This window comes from Periophthalmus magnuspinnatus, chromosome 21, assembly GCF_009829125.3.
Source record: "Periophthalmus magnuspinnatus isolate fPerMag1 chromosome 21, fPerMag1.2.pri, whole genome shotgun sequence".
Classification (NCBI taxonomy): domain Eukaryota; kingdom Metazoa; phylum Chordata; class Actinopteri; order Gobiiformes; family Gobiidae; genus Periophthalmus; species Periophthalmus magnuspinnatus.
The window spans coordinates 28,911,394-28,933,478 of record NC_047146.1 but is presented as its reverse complement, the minus strand read 5'-3'; the positions used below and the strand labels follow the sequence as shown (position 1 = coordinate 28,933,478).

At 40.6% G+C, this 22,085-nt stretch overlaps 2 protein-coding genes and 1 long non-coding RNA gene across 3 annotated transcripts in view; 2 read left to right on the top strand and 1 right to left on the bottom strand.

Moving 5' to 3' along the window:
- cryl1 (crystallin, lambda 1) overlaps positions 1-4,923 on the top strand; it is a 55,723-nt gene extending 50,800 nt beyond the window's left edge. The window contains exon 9 of the mRNA XM_055230742.1: positions 2,225-4,923. Within this exon, the coding sequence (XP_055086717.1) occupies positions 2,225-2,323 (99 nt within the window). The 3' untranslated portion in view covers positions 2,324-4,923. The remainder of the gene's footprint in view (positions 1-2,224) is intronic.
- LOC129457312 (uncharacterized) overlaps positions 1-22,085 on the bottom strand; it is a 348,575-nt gene that overhangs the window by 74,546 nt on the left and 251,944 nt on the right. The window lies entirely within an intron of this gene.
- Positions 5,943-9,485, top strand: gjb8 (gap junction protein beta 8). The gene is made up of 2 exons (XM_055230744.1): positions 5,943-5,963; positions 8,654-9,485. The coding sequence occupies exon 2, from the start codon at positions 8,676-8,678 to the stop codon at positions 9,483-9,485; it is 810 nt and encodes a 269-aa protein (XP_055086719.1). The 5' UTR covers positions 5,943-5,963; positions 8,654-8,675.

Sequence of the window (22,085 nt, the reverse complement as noted above, 5' to 3'; positions counted from 1 at the left end):
AAAAAAATACAATGACTTGCAAATCCTTTTCAACCTATATTGAACTGAATAAACAAAAAGACATGATATTTAATCTTCAAACTGATGAACTTTATTGTTTTTATGCAAATTTTCACTCATTTTCAATTTGATGTCTACAGCACAGTCCAATAAAGCTGGGACAGGGGCATGTTTACTACTGTGTTACATCACCTTTTTTTTAACAACAATCAATAAGCATTTGGGAACTGAGGACACTAATTGTTGAAGCTTTACAGGAGGAATTCTTTCCCATTCTTGCTGAATGTACAACTTCAGTTTCTCAGCAGTCCGGGGTCTCCGTTGTTGTATTTTGCTCTTCATAATACGCCACGCATTTTCAGTGGGAGACAGGTTCAATTCAATTCAATTCATTTTATTTTTGTAACGCCCAAAATCACAACAACAGTTGTCTCGAAGGGCGTTCATGTTTTGGTTTGGTCTGGACTGCAGGCAGGCCAGTCTAGTACCTGAACTCTTTTATTATGAAGCCACGCTGTTGTAGCACATGCAGAATGTGGCTTGGCATTGTCTTGCTGAAATAAGCTGGGGTGTCCCTGGAAAAGACATTGCTTGGATGGCAGCATATGTTGCTCCAAAACCTGTATGTACCTTTCAGCATTAATGGTGCCTTCACAGATGTGCAAGTTACCCACTAACACACCCCCACATCCACATTTGCATGGCCACACCTCAAAAACGTCAATGGGAAGTGAACAAAAAAAGTTAGTCATCCCAGGGTGTGGTCATAACAAGCTCTCAATGAAGCAGGCATTTTGAAAGCATAAAAACCTGTGTAATTCTTGCAAAAATGGTCACATCTGGATGAACCCCATGTAGTGTTTGTGTGTTTTGATGATCTGGACATAATGATGTGTGAATTAAACGTCTTTAAAAGTGGCTGTCCAGCACCCCCTGCAAAGTTAATAGGGACGGTTTGTCATAGACAAATACAATTTGGCATTTTTGTTCAAAATTATATCAAGGGTCTGTGTACCAATGAAGACCACACCCTAGCTACATCCACATTTGCATGTCCACCCCTCAAAAAATCATGGGGACGTGAAAAAAAAAAGTTGCTGCAATCCAATTAAATTTTGTACACTCATTCTTTATGTGACTTTGAGCAAAAAATCTACTGGGACCACACCCTATCGCCAACATGAAGGCAGCCATTTTGAATCAGAATATGCAGATTGCCGAAATCTAGGCCTCATACTTTAACAAACTTAGGTTCCTAGGTTTTTTTTTCAATGGATGCCAAACTGAGGCAGCAGGCCATTTTGAAAGTAACACACTTGACACACACAAATTCAAAAATGCCCAATGTGGTGTTTGTGTTGGACATATTGATATGCAACTTAAACTTCTATCTTTAAAAATAACTCTTGCCCCCTACACCCTAACACTGATGTGATGGCGGCCATGTTAAATCTAACTATACAGATGTCCAAAATCAAGCACTTAGACCTTAATGGACTTGTCCTAGGATTTTTGTCTGACGGACTCCAAACTGAGGCAGCATCATCAGGACATATCTGGGGTCAAAAGTTGTTAAAAGAATTTCCATAAGTCACAGAGTGTGGTCATAATGAGCTCTTAACGAAGCGGCCATTTTGGAAGCCTAAAAAATCCTGTAACTTTTGCAAACACCATTAGATTCAGACAAACACAATGTAATGTCTGTGTATTTTGAAGAGCTGAACAAAATGATGTGTGCATTAAAATTCTATCTTTAAAATGGCTCTCCAGCGCCCCCTGCAAAGTTACAGTGGGACGTAAACATTGATCTCCAATGGAGATATTGAATTACATGTCAAACTAAGGTTGATATGCATATCCTGTGGCGTGCCCTTCCATGGTCACAAGGGTTGAGCACCCTTTATCAGTGCTTGCAGTTTTAAGTTAAAGTTGTAACTGAAAGAATAAAACATTGGACATAAAGGACTGGCACAAAAATCTAAAGCAAATCATTTTACATTTATCAAAAGCTTTTGTCACCTGTAGACTTAATCACAGTGGGAAGAGTAACCAAAACTAACTAAAACAAGAACCAGGTTTCAGAACAGGTTTGTACTTTGCAATTTGTTCATTGCTTCCATTCAAATTGCAATTATACATTTGATTGCTATTATTCTTGCAGCCCTCCTAATTGGCTGCTTCTGAATGGCTGCTGTGGTCCCTCTGATATGTCTCTTGTCCACAGGAAATGTGCCAGTTTATCCCCCCAGAGCAGCTCTCAGCCCGGACAGAGCGCAGAGACCAGCTGCTGTCCCACCTGGCCCAGATTAAGAAAGAACACTAATATGCATTATTTTAACACTCTGACCCCTTACACATCTCACCCCTTTAACCCTCTGATCCCTCACACATCACATCCCTTTAACCCTCTGACTCTGTATACATCTCACCTCTTTAACCCTCTAACCACTCACACATCTTAGATCTTTATCTAACTGACCCCTCACACACCTCATCTCTTTAACCTTCACGCATTTAATCCCACACACATCTCACCTCTGTAACCCTCTGAGGCCTCACACGTCTCACTCCTTTAAACATCTAAGTCCTCACACATCTCACATCTTTAAGCCTCTGAGCTCTCACACATGTCACCCCTTTAACTCTCACCCATTTAACCCCACACACATCTCACTTCTTTAACCTTCTGACCCCTCACACATTTAACCCCACACATATCTCACCCCAATAACCTTTTGACCCCTCACACATCTCACCCATTTCACCTTCTGCGCCCTATGAAATCTGTGATGACTGTTAAAGGGGACATATTATGGAAAATAAACTTACATGAGGTTTTAAGCTTGATTCGTTGAGCTCGAGTGCTTGAGCAATCCTGTAGTGTCTTCCTGGAGTGCTCTGAGCATCTGTTTTTGCCCATGGACACAAGGCGAGGCAAGTTTATTTGTATAGCACAATTCGTACACAAGGTAATTCAAAGTGCTTTACAGAATAACAAAGAAATTAAAATCACACAAATCAAAACATAAATAATCATTATAAAATTACCATAAAAACAAAAGAGTGTAGAATAAAAACCTTTCAGTCGTATGCACAGCTAAACAACCGTTTTGAGCCTGGATTTAAACATTGTCAAAGTAGAGGCCTGTCTCCCATCTTCAGGAAGACTGATCCAGGTTTTAGCTGCATAAAACTGAAATGCTGATTCCCCATGTTTGGTCCTGACTCTGGGCAACAGCAGAAGGCTGGTGCTCATTTGGAGAGGCCAATGAGCAGGCCGTTACAGTCGTCTAACCTACTGGAGACAAATGCATGGATAAGTCTCTCTAACTCTGGCTTTGACAATATACCTTTGATTTTTGCAATGTTTTTAGATGGTAAAAAGCTTGTATGTTATTGATTTCATGTGGCTGTTAAAGTTCAAATCTGAGTCCATTATTACCCCTAGATTTCTAACCTGATTTGAAGGTTTTAGAAAGAGAGACTAGAAACTCTGGCTGAAATCAAATCAGTCATGTGATCACTAATCAATACATGGACCTCCCTTCTTACTTTTCTTACCTTTTTTTTTTTTTACTCTACTTCTCACTTTTTAACTCTTGTATATTGTACTAATGTGATGTATTTGTTGTACTCTTTACCTGCCTGGGGACTGCGGATGTAAATTAGCTCTGTAGCTATAATCCGGCATATTTACATTTGTTCACAACAGATGTTCATTAATGTGCATTGTCCCTATCAAATAAATAAATAAATAAATAATAAATAGATAACTGCTAACACTTTCTCTGTTTCTGTGGATCCAAGACTATGACTTCAGTATTGTCTGAGTTTAGCAGAAGAAAGTTTTTTTGCATCCACACACTGATCTGTTGGATGCAGTGGCAAAGTGAAACCACTGGTCCATATTCACCTGCTGCCAGTGACACATAGATCTGAGTGTCATCTGCATAGTTGTGGTAGGACACATTATTGCTGTGTATTAACTGTGTTCAGGCGGATGTCATTTGTCTCCTTGATAAGAGCAGTCTCAGTGCTGTGGTGGGGTCTAAAACCTGGCTGGAAATCATGGACTAGACATCAAAGAAGTTTTTCATTTGGAGAAAGTTAATTAGCTGTTGGTAAAAACTTTTTCAAGGACTTTGCCTCAAAACGGCAGATTTGAGATTGGTCGTAATTTTTCAATATTGTGACATCAAGACTGTTCTTCTTTAGGAGAAACTTGATAACCGCAGTTTTCAAAGCTCTTAGGAATGTTCCAGATTGAAGTGACATGTTAACTATGCAAACGAGTGGTGACAGCAAACTGTTGAGCACAGACTTTAGAAATTTAGTGGGTAACACATTGAGGCAGCTTGCAGATGAACTCAAGACTGGTGACAAACTCCTGGACAGTTTTGTCACTTAGAGGTGCAAAGTGAGTCAGCTCTAAGTGTCTAGGAGGGTGCCAGGTTGTTATTTGCATTGTGGAATTGATGTAATTGAAGAATACTGCAGACTCATTGCACTTAGATGTGGAAATTAGCTCTAACAGCAAGGTAGCAGATCCTTAAAGGTTAGATAGCTATATAGAACTTCACCTAGACTCAGACCTGTGGACGTCTGCTCACTGAGTTTTGACTTTTCAAAACTACCCACTTTAAAGGTGCACTGTGCAACTTTTCTGTCACTTCCTTGTCTCCATCCAGATATTATTGTTTTGCCTGGAATTATGCAATCATTCAATTACAGTTTTTGTTTTGTTTTTTTTTAGTTTTTTTTATTTTTTATTTTGTTTTTATAGTTAAAAAATGAATAACATGCATTCTTACTGTAAGTCTATGTGAGCGTGTGACACTGGAGTGCAGATGTGATTCTCTCCTGATCAACTGTGAACTTAACCTTTTGTAAACCGATCACCTCAATAAACACTTTGAAGTGGTGTCTGGTTTTGTTTAAGTCTAACACACTTGTAGATGTGCAGGGATGAGGACAGAGAACAGAGGACAGGGGACTGTGTCAAAAGGATTTAAATTCAGATTCTAATCATTACTAAAAGTAGTATTGAAACTAGATAGTCATTTGAGCAAGTATCTATACTAAAAAGTTGGCATTAACAGGACAGAAATGAACCTTTCTTGAATAGGTTTAGAATGATCTTGAGCTGTATCCGAAGATGAACAAATATAAGACCACATAGACTATTATATACATTATTTACACATGCACAACTCAAGAGCCTACCTAGACGACTGAGGGATTACAAATGACCATATAGTAATATAAAAGAAAATACTATAAGTTAATGTTGAAAATCCCATTCCATTGTAGAAAGAGTTTTATAAAAATAATAACAATAATAATAAATAATTATTTTTTATTTTATTTTATTTTATTTTACTTGAGCAACAGTGCTCTTACTTCAGTAAAAGTTGTCTTTACTGTGAGTAAGTCAGCAAGAGACAAAAGATTTATGTTGACAATATTAAATGATTTGAACATTTGTGTTTCAATATTGTGCTGCTTTACCTATCTCTGTCTAAAGCCCGTCTTTGAACATCAGAACCTGAGGCTTGTGCGGTTTCGGTGTCTCTGTCGATACGATGTGGAATGGCACGAGCCAGCGCTTACGGTTCCTGACGTACTGACGTTGTTTGACGCCTCTGTGCTAATCACCCGCGAATGTCTCTCCCAGCGCCTCCACCGCCCTCCCCTTACCGCCCGCTGTCCCCCCGCCCTGTCTCCGCTCCCTGTCTGTCTCCGGGGGAGGATGGGGGAGGATGCAGGCAGCTGTGGGCAGAGCCGTGGGCAGGGAATGGAACGCGGCCCACCTCAAGTGGTCCTCAGACGGCTAGAGGCAGGACGAAGAGCGCAGTGGCCCCAAGAGAATTTCTTAAGAGGCTGCTGTGATTTAAAACGCCTCCGCCCGCGCGCGCATGGCAAAGTTGTGATTCCGGGACGCGTTTCTCAGGTGAGAGCCACAGGTAGGCCCGTGCTCTGACACTTTCTGATGAGAATGTGTTTCTTTACCGGTGTTTATCAGTTTGACCACATATCTAATATTGGGTGTACTTCATAACTCGATAGAGCAGCAGGTGTGAGCGCCTCTCCTCTGGGTACGGAGCTCCCCGGTGCGTCCTGTTTTGTCACACTGATCTTCGCTGTGTTACGCTCACATTCTGAACGTGGATTCTATTTTTCTAACACTTCAGGCCTAAGTTTACTTTAGTCACTTGGGCCAATTGGGTTTTATACGCACATGCGGATTTCTAGGACCAGAAGTGGATAGAGTAGCCAGAAATTGTACTAAGCAAGAGTAAAAATAATATTTCTCAGGTAGGCTAAACGTACAAAGTCGTGGTCCAAGACGTACCCAAAAGGAAAAAATAAAAATACTTCTCAAGTAAGAGGGAGGTAATATCTGCTTTAAAATGTGATGTATGCTAATTGGAAAGACAATACTATAAATAATGCACTAAATAATAGACAGCATAGCGTTCTGTCTAGCAGGCTCGGGGAGTGATGACCTCTCTACTTCTGACAACTCGGTCTCTGAAAGCCTATGCACGGTTTCACGCCCGGAGCCTTTCACCTATCTGCGGCTTTGCCTCTGTGCAGTACACGGTGCTCGGTGCGCTGGCCCCGGGAAGATGAGCTTCGCTAGACAATGGACCAGTAGGGGTTGTAGCATTTGAGTTACATTATTCATCCAAATGTAACATCCATTGTAGGCTAAGTAGTTTATACGTCTGGCCAAACGCTCCATCCTACTGCTGCCACTCAGCACAAATGTCCAGCTCACCTTTATGCACGGGGGATAGATTACTGTGTGAGAGTGACAGCACAAGACAGATTGCTAGTTACGGACAGGTACAGATATACAGGCTGCTTAAGGAGGTGCTATTAAACGTATAATTTATTTACTAAAGGTGTATGCTTTTGTCAACAACAGATTAGAGCTGCTTCTTGCTGTGTGCACAGCTGTAGACTATGGGTACTTACCTCAATCTGTGCGTGAAGAGTCATGCGCCTCCCATAGCTCCGAGTTGAGCCATGGACGTGGATATGGAGGACCACAGGTAGCTTATACACACGTGGACCAAATTGTTAGTACCCTTCCGTTAATGAAAAAAAAAAACTCACAGTGGTCACAGAAATAATTTGAATCTGACAAAAGTAATAATAAGTAAAAATTCTATGAGATTTAACCAATGAAAGTGAGTCATTGCCTGTTTCATGAGTTTATTTTTTTAATAATTCTGTTGAAGCATGGTTGAAAAGCAATGTCTGACTTTCATTGGTTAAATTTAATAGAATTTTAATTTATTATTACTTTTATCAGATTCAAGTGATTTCCGTGACCATTGTGAGTTTTTCTTTCATTAACTGACTGGTACCAACATTTTTGTCCACTTGTGTAGCTCTGACAAAGTAATTTCCTTCATCAGCTTATCTTACTATTGATGATATAATCATTCCATTTAGGCACGAGCAGTAGTTCTACTCCGAGAGATACTGCTACTACTACTATGGGTGGGAAAAGTGATGCCAACATCAGTAGCATAGACTATAAATGTGCAAAAGTGGATAGATCCTCCTTTTTTGCCATAGTTCCTTGTTTTACATATCACGTAATTTCCCGATAATTTTGTATCTCATTTTAACATGAAACTATCGTGTAGTTTCAAGGTAAGTAACATGTAATTTTGTGATCCTATCACATAATTTTATGACAGTAACAGGTTGAAACGTGATACTGCTGATTTTTTATTTAAGTGCAGATCTGGCAGTTCTACGCTGCCGTACAAAAAGTCTTTCCTTTTGGGTCTGTATTGTCCAGGTAACTATTACACTTTTTTCTCTTATTTGAGTAATTTCTTAGACCACTACTTCACTAGTTTGTACTTCTACTTAAGTAATATTATTTTTAAGTAATATTGCTCTTACTTGAATCAAATTTCTGGCTATTCTACCACCACTGGTCATGATTAGTTGATCAATCGTTGCAGCCATAATATTTTCAAACTATACAATCCTCCAGCCATAAAAAAGAAACAGACCGTACCTGTACCAGCCTCATTACCTGTGGCCTTCAGACCAATGTAGGCAACTGTATACAGACTTAGACTGTAGGCTACATGTTAACCAGAATTTTCACCTGAACCCCTCATGCTGTTTTTAAATTGTATCATATTTAGCCTAGACCTGTCAGTGTCATTAATGTCATTCTGTCTCTTCTGGACCCCAGTGCACTGTGCACTTACTCTTTATGATTAAAAAAGTTAAATATCAGCATCACTGTAGAACAAACAAGGTGTACTCAAAAAAGGCTCGTAAGGATGGATATTTCTTGGTTAAACCATCAGTCTAAAAATTAAAGAAAAACTCCCGCACACTGTCTCACTCTTAATGCAATTTTATTCCATACAACGTTTCGGTCGCTCTGACCTTCTTCAGGTGATGATGGTTAAATCATCATCAATAACATGGCTTGGGATGTCATGAGGATGAGCTTAAAAGCTTCATGTTCATGCCCCCCATCCTAACTTGCACGTGCTAAAGAGGCCCTAAGTGAACCGTGCTGGTGAAAAAGACGCCAAATATATAATGAATTGTTTACTGTATGTATTTTTGCATATATACAATACACAATATACACTGTTGTGTGTTGCAGAGGGAGCTGCTGTGCCATCATCATGAGCTGGGGGGCACTATACGCTCAGTTGGGCGGTGTAAACAAACACTCCACAAGCCTGGGGAAGATCTGGCTCTCGGTGCTGTTCATCTTCCGGATCACCATCCTAGTGTTGGCGGCAGAGAGCGTGTGGGGAGATGAGCAGTCCGACTTCACCTGTAACACACAGCAACCCGGCTGTAAGAACGTATGCTATGACCACTTCTTTCCCGTGTCACACATCCGCATGTGGTGCCTTCAGCTGATCTTTGTGTCCACACCCGCGCTGCTAGTGGCCATGCACGTGGCTTACAGAAAGCGTGGAGACAAGAGGAGCATGCTGGCCTCCAACGGGACGGAGAAGATGTCTGACACAGAGCTGGAGACACTGAAGAAGAGGAGGCTGCCCATCACTGGCCCTTTGTGGTGGACCTACACCTGCAGCCTGTTCTTCAGGCTCATCTTTGAGGGGGGCTTCATGTACGCCCTCTACTTTGTCTATGACGGCTTTCAGATGCCCCGCCTGGTCAAGTGTGAGCAGTGGCCCTGTCCCAATAAAGTGGACTGTTTCATCTCTCGCCCCACAGAGAAAACAATTTTCACCATTTTCATGGTGTCCTCCTCTGCTATCTGCATGGTCCTTAACGTGGCTGAGCTGTGCTACCTGATCGTCAAAGCTTTGCTCAGGTGCTCCGCCAGGAACAGCCGGAGGAACCAGCCACGCTACAGCCCTCAGGACACCCTGGTCCGGGACACCACACTGCTGCAGAACCAGAAGAACGAGATGCTCCTGTCCTCCTCTGTGGACTCCACCAACAAAACCATGTGCTAAAAGCTGAGGAGGAGCTGCAGATGAGCAAGAGAGGCGCAGAGAATTGAACAGTAGAGGAGCAGAGCGGTAGATGGGTGTAGCAGGAGACGAAAGGAGGAGAGGAGCAGATCCCAGACATCTCTATTGTGGACCAGCACAACCTGTACATTGTCCACACAAGGTTCATTATTATAACATGATGTTATTCATTACACTCCTCAGAATGTCTCCTCTCTTCCTCTCCCCCTCTCCTCCTCTGCTCCTCTCCTCATCTTCCCCTCTCAAACAGCCCATTCAAAAGTATAGTTGTTCAGTGAGCACAGTTGACTTTAGCAGTGTGTTGGTGTTTGACACAGTGCAGTACACACTGAGGCTGTGCAGATGAGACGTGGCTGCTCTTTAGTTCCACAGTGGTGCACCGCAGTCCTCCTCTGTCCCTCTCATTCTCTCCTCCTCTCCTTTACATACTGAGGTTGTTCCGATGACAGTAAGGATGCTCCTCCTCTGTCCTACATCCTGCCTTTTTATATAGACACTGCCTGGCCAGTGGATTTAACTAAGCAAATAGGTACGATCCTCCTGCAGTTGGTCAGGAACAGTATGAAGAATGAGGTCAGCTAACTACCTGAATATACTGAATGACCAGGTTATTCCATCAATGGATTTTTTCTTCCCTGATGGCACGGGCATATTCCAGGATGACAATGCCAGGATTCATCAGGCTCAAATTGTGAAAAAGTGGTTCAGGGAGCATAAGACATCATTTTCACACATGGATTGGCCACCACAGTGTCCAGACCTTAACCCCACTGAGAATCTTTGGGATGTGCTGGAGAAGGCTTTGCGCAGCGTCAGACTCGACCATCATCAATGCAAGATCTTGATGAAAAATTAATGCAACACTGAATGGAAATAAATCTTATGACATTGCAGAAGCTTATCGAAACAATGCCACAGTAAATGCATGCCGTAATCAAAGCTAAAGGTGGTCCAGCGAAATATTAGAGCGATTTACCTTTTTTTTTAGGTGGTGACTTTTTTTTTTTTGGCCAGGCAGTGTATATAAATGTGCCTTTGCTGACTCCTAGTGCCCAGATAGTGTAAACGTTCCATAGCCTGACCTCCATCTCAGAGACACTGCACTGGAGCCTGCACCTTCACTTGCTCTATATAGTTTTATGTTGTTTCTTTCTTAATTAAAGGCACTGTACCTGGTTTTTAGTGTGTTTAAAATGTGAAAAAGAGCTAGGTAATTTTAAAGAATACCTAGTGTGCTTGGGTCTGCCTATACATAATCTATTACACAAGTGAATTATTCTGTTATAATTTGCACATTTTAAATCACTATATTCATCCAAAACGACTGCTGACTTTGCATTATAAAACACCCAATGGGAGATGTTTAAAACACTCAATGGGAGATGTAAATGTCATCACAAGAAAGAGCTGTGGAGCTGTCAGACCCTCTGATGGATAGCTGCAAATCACACGAGTGAGTAGTGGATTTTTTACTTTTACCAAAATGACTAGGTGATGCTGCCAAATCCTACGCGTATCGTAATTATGAAAATAAAATTGAAAAGGGGGATTGATTGGCAAAAAAATGATGATTCATTAAACATGGATGAATTACTCCAAATACAACTTTGAGAGGGGAAATGAGAAGGGAAAACAACTATAACATGGTTAAAAGCTCTGAAAAGTTGATTTCACATAATCGGTCTTCTTTAAACAGTTTGCAGTGGTCCAAAGTTATTCCTCACTTACTTTATGCATTCTTCAAAAGGCAATATGCATTCTAATTATTAACCACGATGGGGTTATAAGTGATTTTCACTATAATGCTCACAGCAATGCATGCTAATTCACACTTTCTGACACCTTGAAAATAAAAGTCTTTCTAATTAGATTCAGACAGTATGCAGTGGACTTATTTAGACCTCAAGAGCTGCTTATACAATACATCTGTAAATTTTTGCTCAAGTACATGTGAAGAATCAGGTACAGGGCCTTTAAAGCTCTAAATGATCTGTGTGGTGTGAAATGTTATCATGAGGTCAAATATAGTTTAAGGTTGTCAAAAGCTTCAAAAGCAAACCGAGACCTTATTTACCATCATGTACCTTTTCTGTAGTGCCGCTTGAATTGTGTTTTCTTTTCAACATTCCTCTAATGGAGAATACATCTATGTCTTAAAAATTGCTTAAAGGTCATATAGTGCACAAAATTGACTCTTGTGAGCATTAAGTCGTGTTATGTTATTTCCTCCTCAAAAAAACATACCTAGAGTTGTGTTTTGTTTCATTTACACATTTCAGTAATCCTGCATTATTTTTAAGGCTCCAAAGCTCAAAATGCTCTATTGCACCTTGTGATGTCCTCTAGTGGTAGTTTTCAAGTTAAAAGCTACCTTTTACCTTTAGTTCTGTAGAAATTGCTAATTCTAAGGCTGAAGTCATCCAAATGATTCTGGTGAAGGTGTATGGAGTTTAAAAACACAGTGGAGCACTTGTATTACCACTTAATGGCATCACAAGGTGGAGCATTTTCAGTTTGAGAACCTAAATATGCAGGGTTTGTGCGTTAAACATGTGTGAATGAAACAAAATACAACAAATATGTTTTTGATGAAACATTATAACATATAATAGCGTTATATGGGCCTTTTAGGTCAAAGTGTACAATTTAAGTAGGTTTAACATACACTAACCATAAAACGATATATTCAGTTAGTTTTTAGTGTGTGTAGTTTCATGTTGATTTGGTTTTCTTAGTGTGAATTTTGCAGTGTCTGAATCTGTTAAAAGCCCTTAAAAGCCCTTAACCTCATTTTTATGAGAAAGCTCCATTTGATGTGCAGTTTAATCAAGGTCAAATCCTCTCCCCTATATTGTCAGAGCATATGACACAGCACTTTTTTATACATTTTTTCCTCCAAAATTTGTGAATTTGACTTATACAGAAATTGTACAAAATTAACATTACATCACAAATAGTAAGAAAGTAAAAAGGTATTCTGCACAATCTCCTCTTGTAACAAAATGAGACACACACAAATAGAACAGTTTTTGTATAGTTACCTGAGTATTTACCCACATTTGCTTCTACTTGAGTAATTTTTAGTTTGACTCTTACTTGAGTAAAAGTTTTTGTTACTCTTCCCTCTGTGAGTAAGTCTACAATTGAGCAATTGAGAAAAGCTTTGTATTGACAATGATTTGAACATTTGTGTTTCTTCCACCTCATCCTCATATAGGATTTGATTTTGTTTTTGTTATATATATATATATATATATATATATATATATATATATATATATATATATATATATATATATATATATATATATATATATATATATATATATATATAATTTTTTTTTTCATTCATTGTTTGGTAATCCAGAATCTGTGCAAGATTTCATGTTTTGTGTACCGATTTAAATACATTTTACATTCAAACTTTTACTCAGTAGTCTAGTAGTTTCTTTAAATACAAGTTTTTCTTTACAACTGAGTAATTATTTGAGTCACTACTTTGTATTTCTTCTTGTGTAATATAAGATGATGTTACTTTTACTTGAGTAGAAATGTGGACTGCTAGGGTTGCTAGTATTGAAAATCAGATACTAAGCCATGTTAAAACTAGTGTAGAAACTAGATACTAATTTGAGAAAGTATCATTACTAAAAAATGTCACATTCACAGGACTGAAGTGAATCTTTACTGAATAGCTTTAAAATGACCTTGAGCTGTATCAGAAAATGTTTAAAACCACATAGACTAGGATACACTCATGGACCACTATGGAACCTGGATGACTGAGGGATTACACAGATATAAGGCCACATGGTAATATCAAAGAAAGTATTGGAATGTAATGTTGAAAATCACATTCAATTGTCTAAAAAAAGAATGTTTATTATTATATTATTGTAGTATTTAGTATATACATGCGTATTCAGTATAACTTATTTCCAGCTTCACTCCAGTTAATTTATTGAAGAATTACAATTACTTTTAAAAGGCAATAGACAATTTAGTAAATGTAGATAAATTGTCCAGTGCTATTCACAAATCCATATTACCAAAATACAAAACACAGCAAACCAAAATAAAACGTTTCAGAATAGTGTGGCACTTCACTACACTATGTCTGTGTAGACCCCCAGTCCTCCAGGTCTGATCCATAGCAAACAACAAAGTTAAATCTGTCAAATGGATAAATCTTGTAGGAGTGAAGATGTTTCGCTGCTCATCCAAGCCGCTTCTTCAGTTCTGGTCAGAATGCTGGTGGCCGCTGCCTTTAAATCTATCTGAGGGGAGGGGCTAACCACACTGAAGCTGTAAACAGCAATTGTCTCCAGTTTCAGCTGAAACTACTCTATTCAGCCCTCAATGACCCTGCTATTGTTCTCATTGTTCTGGGTCTGAGGATGGTGTTATAGATGGGGGAGAGATTATGTAGGCCCCCATTTCTGTTCAAGGAAGGATTTGGCCTCATTTCCAGGTACCCCACCCACACACTGGTTTCGATATTGGATGACAACTGGACCAAAATCAAAATTCAGGATCTGCAGCCTTTTACTGCACATATTAATGCTGTGGATCCAAACATCAAGTTCATACGGGAAGAAGCCAAGGAGAACAAACTGGCCTTTTTAGATTGTGCAGTAACAATAGGGGAGGACAGGCGACTCCAGGTAGAAGTTTACAGGAAGCCTACACATACGGATCAATACCTGCTGTTTGATTCACACCATCCACTGCAGCACAAACTTGGAGTGATCCGGACACTACAACACAGAGCTCAAGTGGTGCCTACAAACACAGAGGGAAAAGTAAAGGAGGAGCAACATGTGTAGAAAGCCCTCTCTGCTTGTGGATATCCAAAATGTGCCTTCAATAGATCGAAGAGAGCTAAAAAACAGGACAACAGGGAATCTGAACCTAGAAGGAAAGGTGTAACCATTCCTTACACTGCGGGTGTGTCTGAAAAACTTCAGAGAATTTTCAGACAGTATGAGATTCCTGTCTTTTTCAAACCCACAAACACTACAAGGCAAAAATTGGTTCACCCTAAGGACAAAACCCCGAGCCATAAACAAAGTAATGTAGTCTACTCCATTCAGTGTAGTGAAGAGTGCAGTGAGAGTTACATTGGAGAAACTAAACAACTGCTCCATAAGAGGATGTACCAACACCAGCGTGGGAGTTCCTCTGGACCCCAGTCCGCCGTGCATCTCCATCTCAAAGCCGCTAACCACTCCTTTGAAGACAGTGAAGTTGAGATCTTAGCCAGAGAAAAGAAATGGTTTGGCTATTTTTGTTAGTAAAGAGAATCCTTCCTTAAACAGAAATGGGGGCCTGATACATAATCTCTCCCCCATCTATAACCCCATCCTCAGACCCAGAACAATTAGAACAATAGCAGGGTTCTTAAGGGCTGAATAGGGTAGTTTCAGCTGAAACTGGAGACAATACCTGTTTACAGTTTCAGGTTAGCCCCTCCCCTCAGATAGATTTAAATGCAGTGGCCACCAGCAATCTGACCAGAACTGAAGAAGCGGCTTGGATGAGCAGCGAAACGTCTTCACTCCTACAAGATTTGTCCAGTTGACAGATTTAAATTCATTGTTTGCTATTCATTATACCATGACATATTGCACCATTGCCTGATTGATTTTACTAAAACCATATAAAGTGCCCAAGTGCGAGAGTTAAATGTTAGGGGCCAAGTACATTTATTAATACAATGAAACATAGTAATGCTATTAAAAAAAAAAAAAAAAAAGAACAAAGAACTGTGACAAGTATAAAATCCGATCATGTTCCTATAAAACATACACTTCATTAGTATAAACTCATACCAGTTGAATATAATCTAAGAGATTAACAATATTTTCATTTTAGTAATGCAAATATAATGAATCGCTTACACAAGCTCTGTTTGGTGTCTGTGCTGCAAAAGGCATGTTGTGCTTTCTTTTTCACTAAACAGTGCTCAGGTATTTAAACTAGTCTAAATATCCCTCAAAAAAAATGTGATAAATGTGTTATATTTCCAGAAGCTAAATCTGTGTTGATGTCGTAACGACTGACAGGGGGACCAAAGAGACAGGATTCGGAAAGGGTAACAATGTTTATTAAGTTTTTAAATGTAGGTAGCTAGATCAGGGGAGTTGAGAGTGGAGTTGTTTGCCGTGGTCCAGGAGTAAAGCGTGAGCAGCGGGGTCAGAGACAAGGTGAGCAGTACTGGTAGAGGTGAGCTGGGTTGGAAGAGGAGCTGAGCGGGTCCAGGGAGTGGGATCTGACAAGGAGCAAAAATATCAACCTGAGAATGAATACAAAATGCAAAAACATGAAACTTAGCCAAGCAGAGTTGTACCACTGTGGATAAGTGGACAATCTGGCGATCACATCATAATTGCTCTCAGCTGGCGAAAGGCAACGAGAGAAAAAGGCACAGGGATATAATCAATTGTGGGGTTCAAACTTTTGGTTGAGGACTGCCCCAACACCTGTGTCTGAGGCATCCACCTCCACAACAAACTGGTGGGAGGGATCAGGGTGACGTAGGATCAGGGCTGAGGTGAATAGGTCCTTCAGCTTTTCAAAGGCAGACTGGGCCTCAGGGTCCAACAGAACTGTCTGGAGGAAGAGGTGAGTTTAGTGAGGAGAGCAACCACATGGATAAAGTCTCTCATGAAACGTGTGTAGAAGTTAGCAAACTCGATAAATCTTTGTAGTTGTTTCCTGTTGGTGGGCATAGGCCACTCAGTAACCGCTTAAATTTTTTCTGGGTCAGCTTTCACCTATCCACATCCCACAATAAACCCCAGAAAACTGACCTTATCCATGTGGAACTCACACTTCTCTGCCTTCACATAGAGTTTATTCTGCAGTAGCTGCTGGAGGACCTGGTACATGTGGCGATGGTGTTCCTGTGGGGAATTAACTGCCATGGTCCTGGATCCCTGAACTAGGCTTAATAGGTGGAGAGAGGCATGATAGTGCGGGTGATTGAATACCAGTTTAAACTCCCACAAAACCGTCGAAAGTCACATGGTCTATAGCGTGTGTTAGAAAATTTAGCCTCTGTCCACTGGAGTGCTGTCCTCCTCAATAATCCACACATGTACCATATTTTCTCAGTGTCTGATATAAAACAGGCTGAACGTTGTTGAAACATAGAGGTACATTGAAAAAGGAAACACCGACAAAGGCTGGGCTGACCTGAATATGGGTCCGGTTTGGTGCCTCTTGATTCCGGAGGGCGCAGCGCCGCGGTGGTCCCAGAGACGGCAGTGGCAGGAGCTGAGCTTGATTAGGTGTTTGACAAGTTAAATTTCACTAACCTCACTAACCTTTTAGTCTATCTAAAGTACAGCACAATGCATGAAGATCCCCAGAGGAAGATCGTTTTGGGGAAAGAGAGGCTTTTCATAGAGGACTTGAAATGTCACCACCAATGTTTCCTCTAATTTTTCACAAGCCTGAGCAAACACACAAACTCCCTGAGCGGTCCCATGGACCACTGTGAGCGACATCAGACGTGCGCACTGTGGTCATGCTACAAAAATCATGACCTGTGTAGTATGTTAATGCTATTGGAAGTATAAATATTTAATTTTAACTATGGAAAAACATGAGCTTCCAACCAAACCAAGACAACTGTAAACTCCAATGTTGAAAACACACTTAACATTTTTATGATAAAGCTCTGACTTGTATTATGAGTATAAGCCACTGTGTGAAGCTTTTGCTTGATTTTTACAACTCATAAACTAGTGACAGTATTCAATGACCAATACACACTGAGAGGAATCTGTATCTGCACACCCAGCTGCTCTATTACTGTACATTTATATATCATATCAAAACACAATATATAATGTGTTATATATGGGTATGGGTCAAAATAAATATATATTTACAAACCACACACTGCAAACAGTGAACAAACACACACACTTCAAAATGTAAACAAACACACACTGGAAACTAAAAATACACTGTACATGTGACAGTGTGACACTCATTCTGTGACAGAGGTTGGAGGATCGAGTCCCGCTCGGACCAACTTCTGTCATTGTGTCCTTAGGCAAGACACTTCGCCCAAGTGGTGTGTGCGTGATGATTGGTGGTGGTTGGGGGGGCGCAGATTAGCATTAGCTAATGCTAATGATTACACATAATACATATTTGACCCACAATTAAGTCAATAGCAGAATAAACCATGCTTACCGATCAGGAACAGCATCCAGTCCGTCAAATCATAAGGTCCTCTGCTCCTGAGTCCATCATGAGATCTTCACTCGGTCCCACGAACCGCTCCGGGTCCGAGATGCCTCTAGTTTAACTTGTACAAACATCCACAGTGTCCTCGGTCGCGTACTTCCTTTGTTTTGTCCATTTCGTCATGTTTAAAACGCAAAACTGCTGCAAAACAAGATGGCCGCCGAGGTGCATGCACACAGTTTGGCAGGTCCTGTGAGTTTGCCCAGAAATCTTTTCAAAACCATCAAACAACCTCGGATTTTGCCATCAAATTGTTTGTTTATCGCTTTTATATCTTTCTACATGCTCCTGAGTTTAACATGCCCTCGCAAAAGGAATAATTTAATGCTCTACCCAGCCAAACAGAGCCAACACCTTCTATTCACAAGACTGTTGGATTATGGCCATGCTAGGCCACCCCCAGGTAAAAATGAATCTGTCTTTTATAGACCATTCCTGGGGGTGGTTAATCTTGTGATGATATTGCTTTTGGCTGGTGATATTGAGGTAAATCCTGGGCCTTTTCTGAACCTGGATGGGATAGAGCTAAACTGGCTAACACAGCTACCCAGGCTACCACGTCTGCAGCTACATGTGCTACCGCCTCTGCAGCTACATGTGCCACCACCTCTGCAGCTAACTGGGTTAGCTCATCCACAGCTACCCAGGCTACCACCTCTGCAGCTACATGTGCCACCACCTCTGCAGCTAACTGGGTTAGCTCATCCACAGCTACCCATGCTACCACCTCTGCAGCTACATGTGCCACCACCTCTGCAGCTACATGTGCTACCACCTCTGCAGCTAACTGGGTTAGCTCATCCACAGCTACCCAGGCTACCACCTCTGCAGCTACATGTGCCACCACCTCTGCAGCTAACTGGGTTAGCTCATCTACAGCTACCCAGCCTGGGTAGCCTGGGTAGCCTGGGTAGCCTGGGTAGCCTGGGTAGCCTGGGTAGCTCATCCACAGCTACCCAGGCTACCACCTCTGCAGCTACATGTGCTACCACCTCTGCAGCTAACTGGGTTAGCTCATCCACTGCTACCCAAGCTACCACCTCTGCAGCTATATGTGCTACCACCTCTGCTGCTACCTGGGTTAGCTGCTCTACAGCTACCCGGGCCACCACCTCTGCAGCTACCCGGGCCACCACCTCTGCAGCTACCCGGGCCACCAACCCTGCAGCTACCCGGGCCACCACCCCTGCAGCTACCCGGGCCACCACCCCTGCAGCTACCCGGGCCACCACCCCTGCAGCTACCCAGGCCACCACCCCTGCAGCTACCCGGGCCACCACCCCTGCAGCTACCCGGGCCACCACCCCTGCAGCTACCCGGGTTAGCTCATTTACAGCTACCCAGGCTATCATCTCTGCAGGTACCTGGACTATTAACCAAGCCCATCAGGTTACAACCAAATAAAACTCAAAGTTATCCATATACTGCTGGTTTGCATCCACATGTAGTAGAGCGGAGTGTAGATGATTCTAAGACAGTAACAAAAAGGTCACAATCTATTGTAAAGCTAAAGTCCTTGAACCCTACAATTAAAAAACTAAAAAAGTTGCATCTTTTTCAAACTCTTAATGATGCTAAAGTAATTTGGGACCGAAGATCAAAACCAAAAGGAATGTTAGTGGGCCATATTAACATTCATAGCATTGTCAACAAATCAGATCAAATGGAACACCTGCTAAGTGATTCTAATATTGATATACTTGGAATATCAGAAAGTTGGTTGACTCCTAAGTCACCAACAGCAGCTGTGAATATACTAGGATACAATGTATATAGAAGAGACAGAAAGACAGGAAAAGGTGGGGGTATGCTGGTTTATGTTAGGAACCATCTAAAATGTGAACTAATCAGCTGGCCACAAGAAGTTACCGTTGAATGTATTGGTTTGACTGTAACATTGCCTTCTACAATGTCTTTTACTGTGATCTGTATATATCGACCGCCATCTGCCAACGAAATATTTTATAATCAGCTTGAAATAATTTTAAATTGCTGCAATTCACAAAGGGAAATTATTTTTATTGGTGATATTAACATCAACTGGGACAGCAAAGCAGATAGGAGAAAACTGAAACAATTTACAGATAAGTATAATCTTACACAGATTATAATTGGTCCAACGAGAATAACAAATAAATCAAAAACAACAATTGACCCGAAATTGTTGACCTGAATTGTTAAGACTTTTAATCTCCTCTCTGGTCTTTCTGACCACAATTTTATTTTCTGCTCAAGAAAAATCAAGAGGTAGCATCCAGCTACAAGCAACAAAAATAGGTCATATGTTTTTATACCTAAAAATCTGCAACAACTTTTAGTTGTTTAAGAATGAACTTAAACAACTCAGTTGGTCCAATGTATTGGAAAATGTGGACACTGAAACTTGCTCAATGAACTTTATGAAAAGCATCAATGACATTTTAACCCAGTTTACAAGAGAAGGTAAAGTAAAAAAAAAACTAGGGATAATCTTCCTTGGCTTAATAGTTACTGTAGAAAATTGATGAAAGAAGGGGACCAGGCACTTAAAAAATCTTTGAAAACAGGAACTACAAGTGATCGCCAGATGTGTGTGATACAGCAAATATGTAAAGCAAAAGCTGTGTTCTATATTGACATTATAAAAGGGGCTAATGGGAATGGTAAATCAATATGGGAAAATTTAAATAAATTGCCACACTGATTGATGACCTAGACAAAATTGTCAATATATTTAATACATTCTTCATTAGCTCAGGTGCAGATTTAACAATGAACCTAAAAAGCTCTGACATTCCACATTATCCTTTAGATCTTAGTAAACCAGTGTTTAACATACAAGAAATCTCTGTCCCTGAGGTCATAAAAACAATAACAGCTATTAAAAGCTCAAAAGCCAGGGACATATTTGGCATGTCAAGTCACTTCTTACAGCTTCACAAAGAGATACTCGCAAGTCCAATTGCTCATATAATAAATCAGTCCATTAAACACGGAATTGTGCCATTATCATGGAAAACTGCCAGGGTTACCCCGGTATTTAAGGCAGGAGACAAAACAAAACCAGAGAACTATTGGCCAATAAGTATTTTGCCAATCATTTCAAAAATTGCTGAAAAATGGGTTGCTATACAGCTAACTGAACACCTGAACAATAGTGAAACTACTCTTCATCCTATGCAGTTTGGGTTTCTGAAGCATCACTCCACAGAGACAGCCACTTGCTATTTCTTAGAAAAACTAAAACATCTACTTGATCAGGGCGGCTTTGTGGGCGCTGTGTTCCTTGACCTGAAACGTGCTTTTGATACTATCAATCATACTGTCCTTCTTGACAAATTAACATATTTTAACTTCTCTAACAATGCCCTCTGCTGGATGAAATCATACCTGTCAGACAGAAAACAAGCTGTACAAATTGAAAACTCACAATCAACCTTACTTACTTGCTCAGCTGGAGTCCCACAAGGCTCAATATTAGGTCCAATTTTATTTAGCTTATATGTCAACAATTTACCAAATGCTTGTAAGAGTGTAAAAATGCAACTATATGCAGATGATACTGTACTGTATGCTCATGCAAAAACAAAATATGAAGCTGCTGCAGTGCTTTCGGGTGCCATGGTACCAGTGTCGCACTGGCTCCATGACTCTGGCCTGCATCTCAACACTAAAAAGACGGCCTGTATGTTTTTCTCTCGACAGCCAGCAGGGGGTGAGCAACCATCTGTGTTGGTCAATGGGGAGAAACTAGATGTGGTTGAACAATTTAAATACCTTGGGGTAGTTTTTGACTCTAACCTAAATTTTAAACAGCATGTTAAAAAAATTTCTTATATAATTAAATTAAATCTGTCAAACTTCAAACATATAAGACCTTATCTGACAACAGAATCAGCAAAGGCGTATATGCATGCCATGATATTCAGTCACATATCTTACTGCTATACCACATGGTTTCATACATCAGAGTCCATCCTGAAGCCCCTAAAGTCCCTCTTCAAAAAAACATTGAAAACACTGGACAAAAAGCCTCTACAGTATCACTATTGTAATATCTTAAGTAAATATAATATTCTGGATCTTGAAAGTTATCAGGTATTTATGGATGCTTGCCTTATTTTTAAAGTTTTAAATGGACTTGCTCCTCCACCATTAATGGATTTTATAAGTAAAAAACGACTGACCGAGTTAATACCAGAGGAGACTGTGACGTACAGAGACGCAGGACCAAATTTGGCCAAATGGTGACGTCTGTCAGAGGATCACAGTCATGGAACACATTACCGGCCCACGTCAGGAACTGTGGGTCCTTTTCAACCTTCAAGAACACTCTGAAAC

What these genes read in the sequence shown, in the direction of transcription:
- gjb8 (XM_055230744.1), top strand. Translation starts at nt 8,676, where the DNA reads ATGAGCTGGGGGGCACTATACGCTCAGTTGGGCGGTGTAAACAAACAC.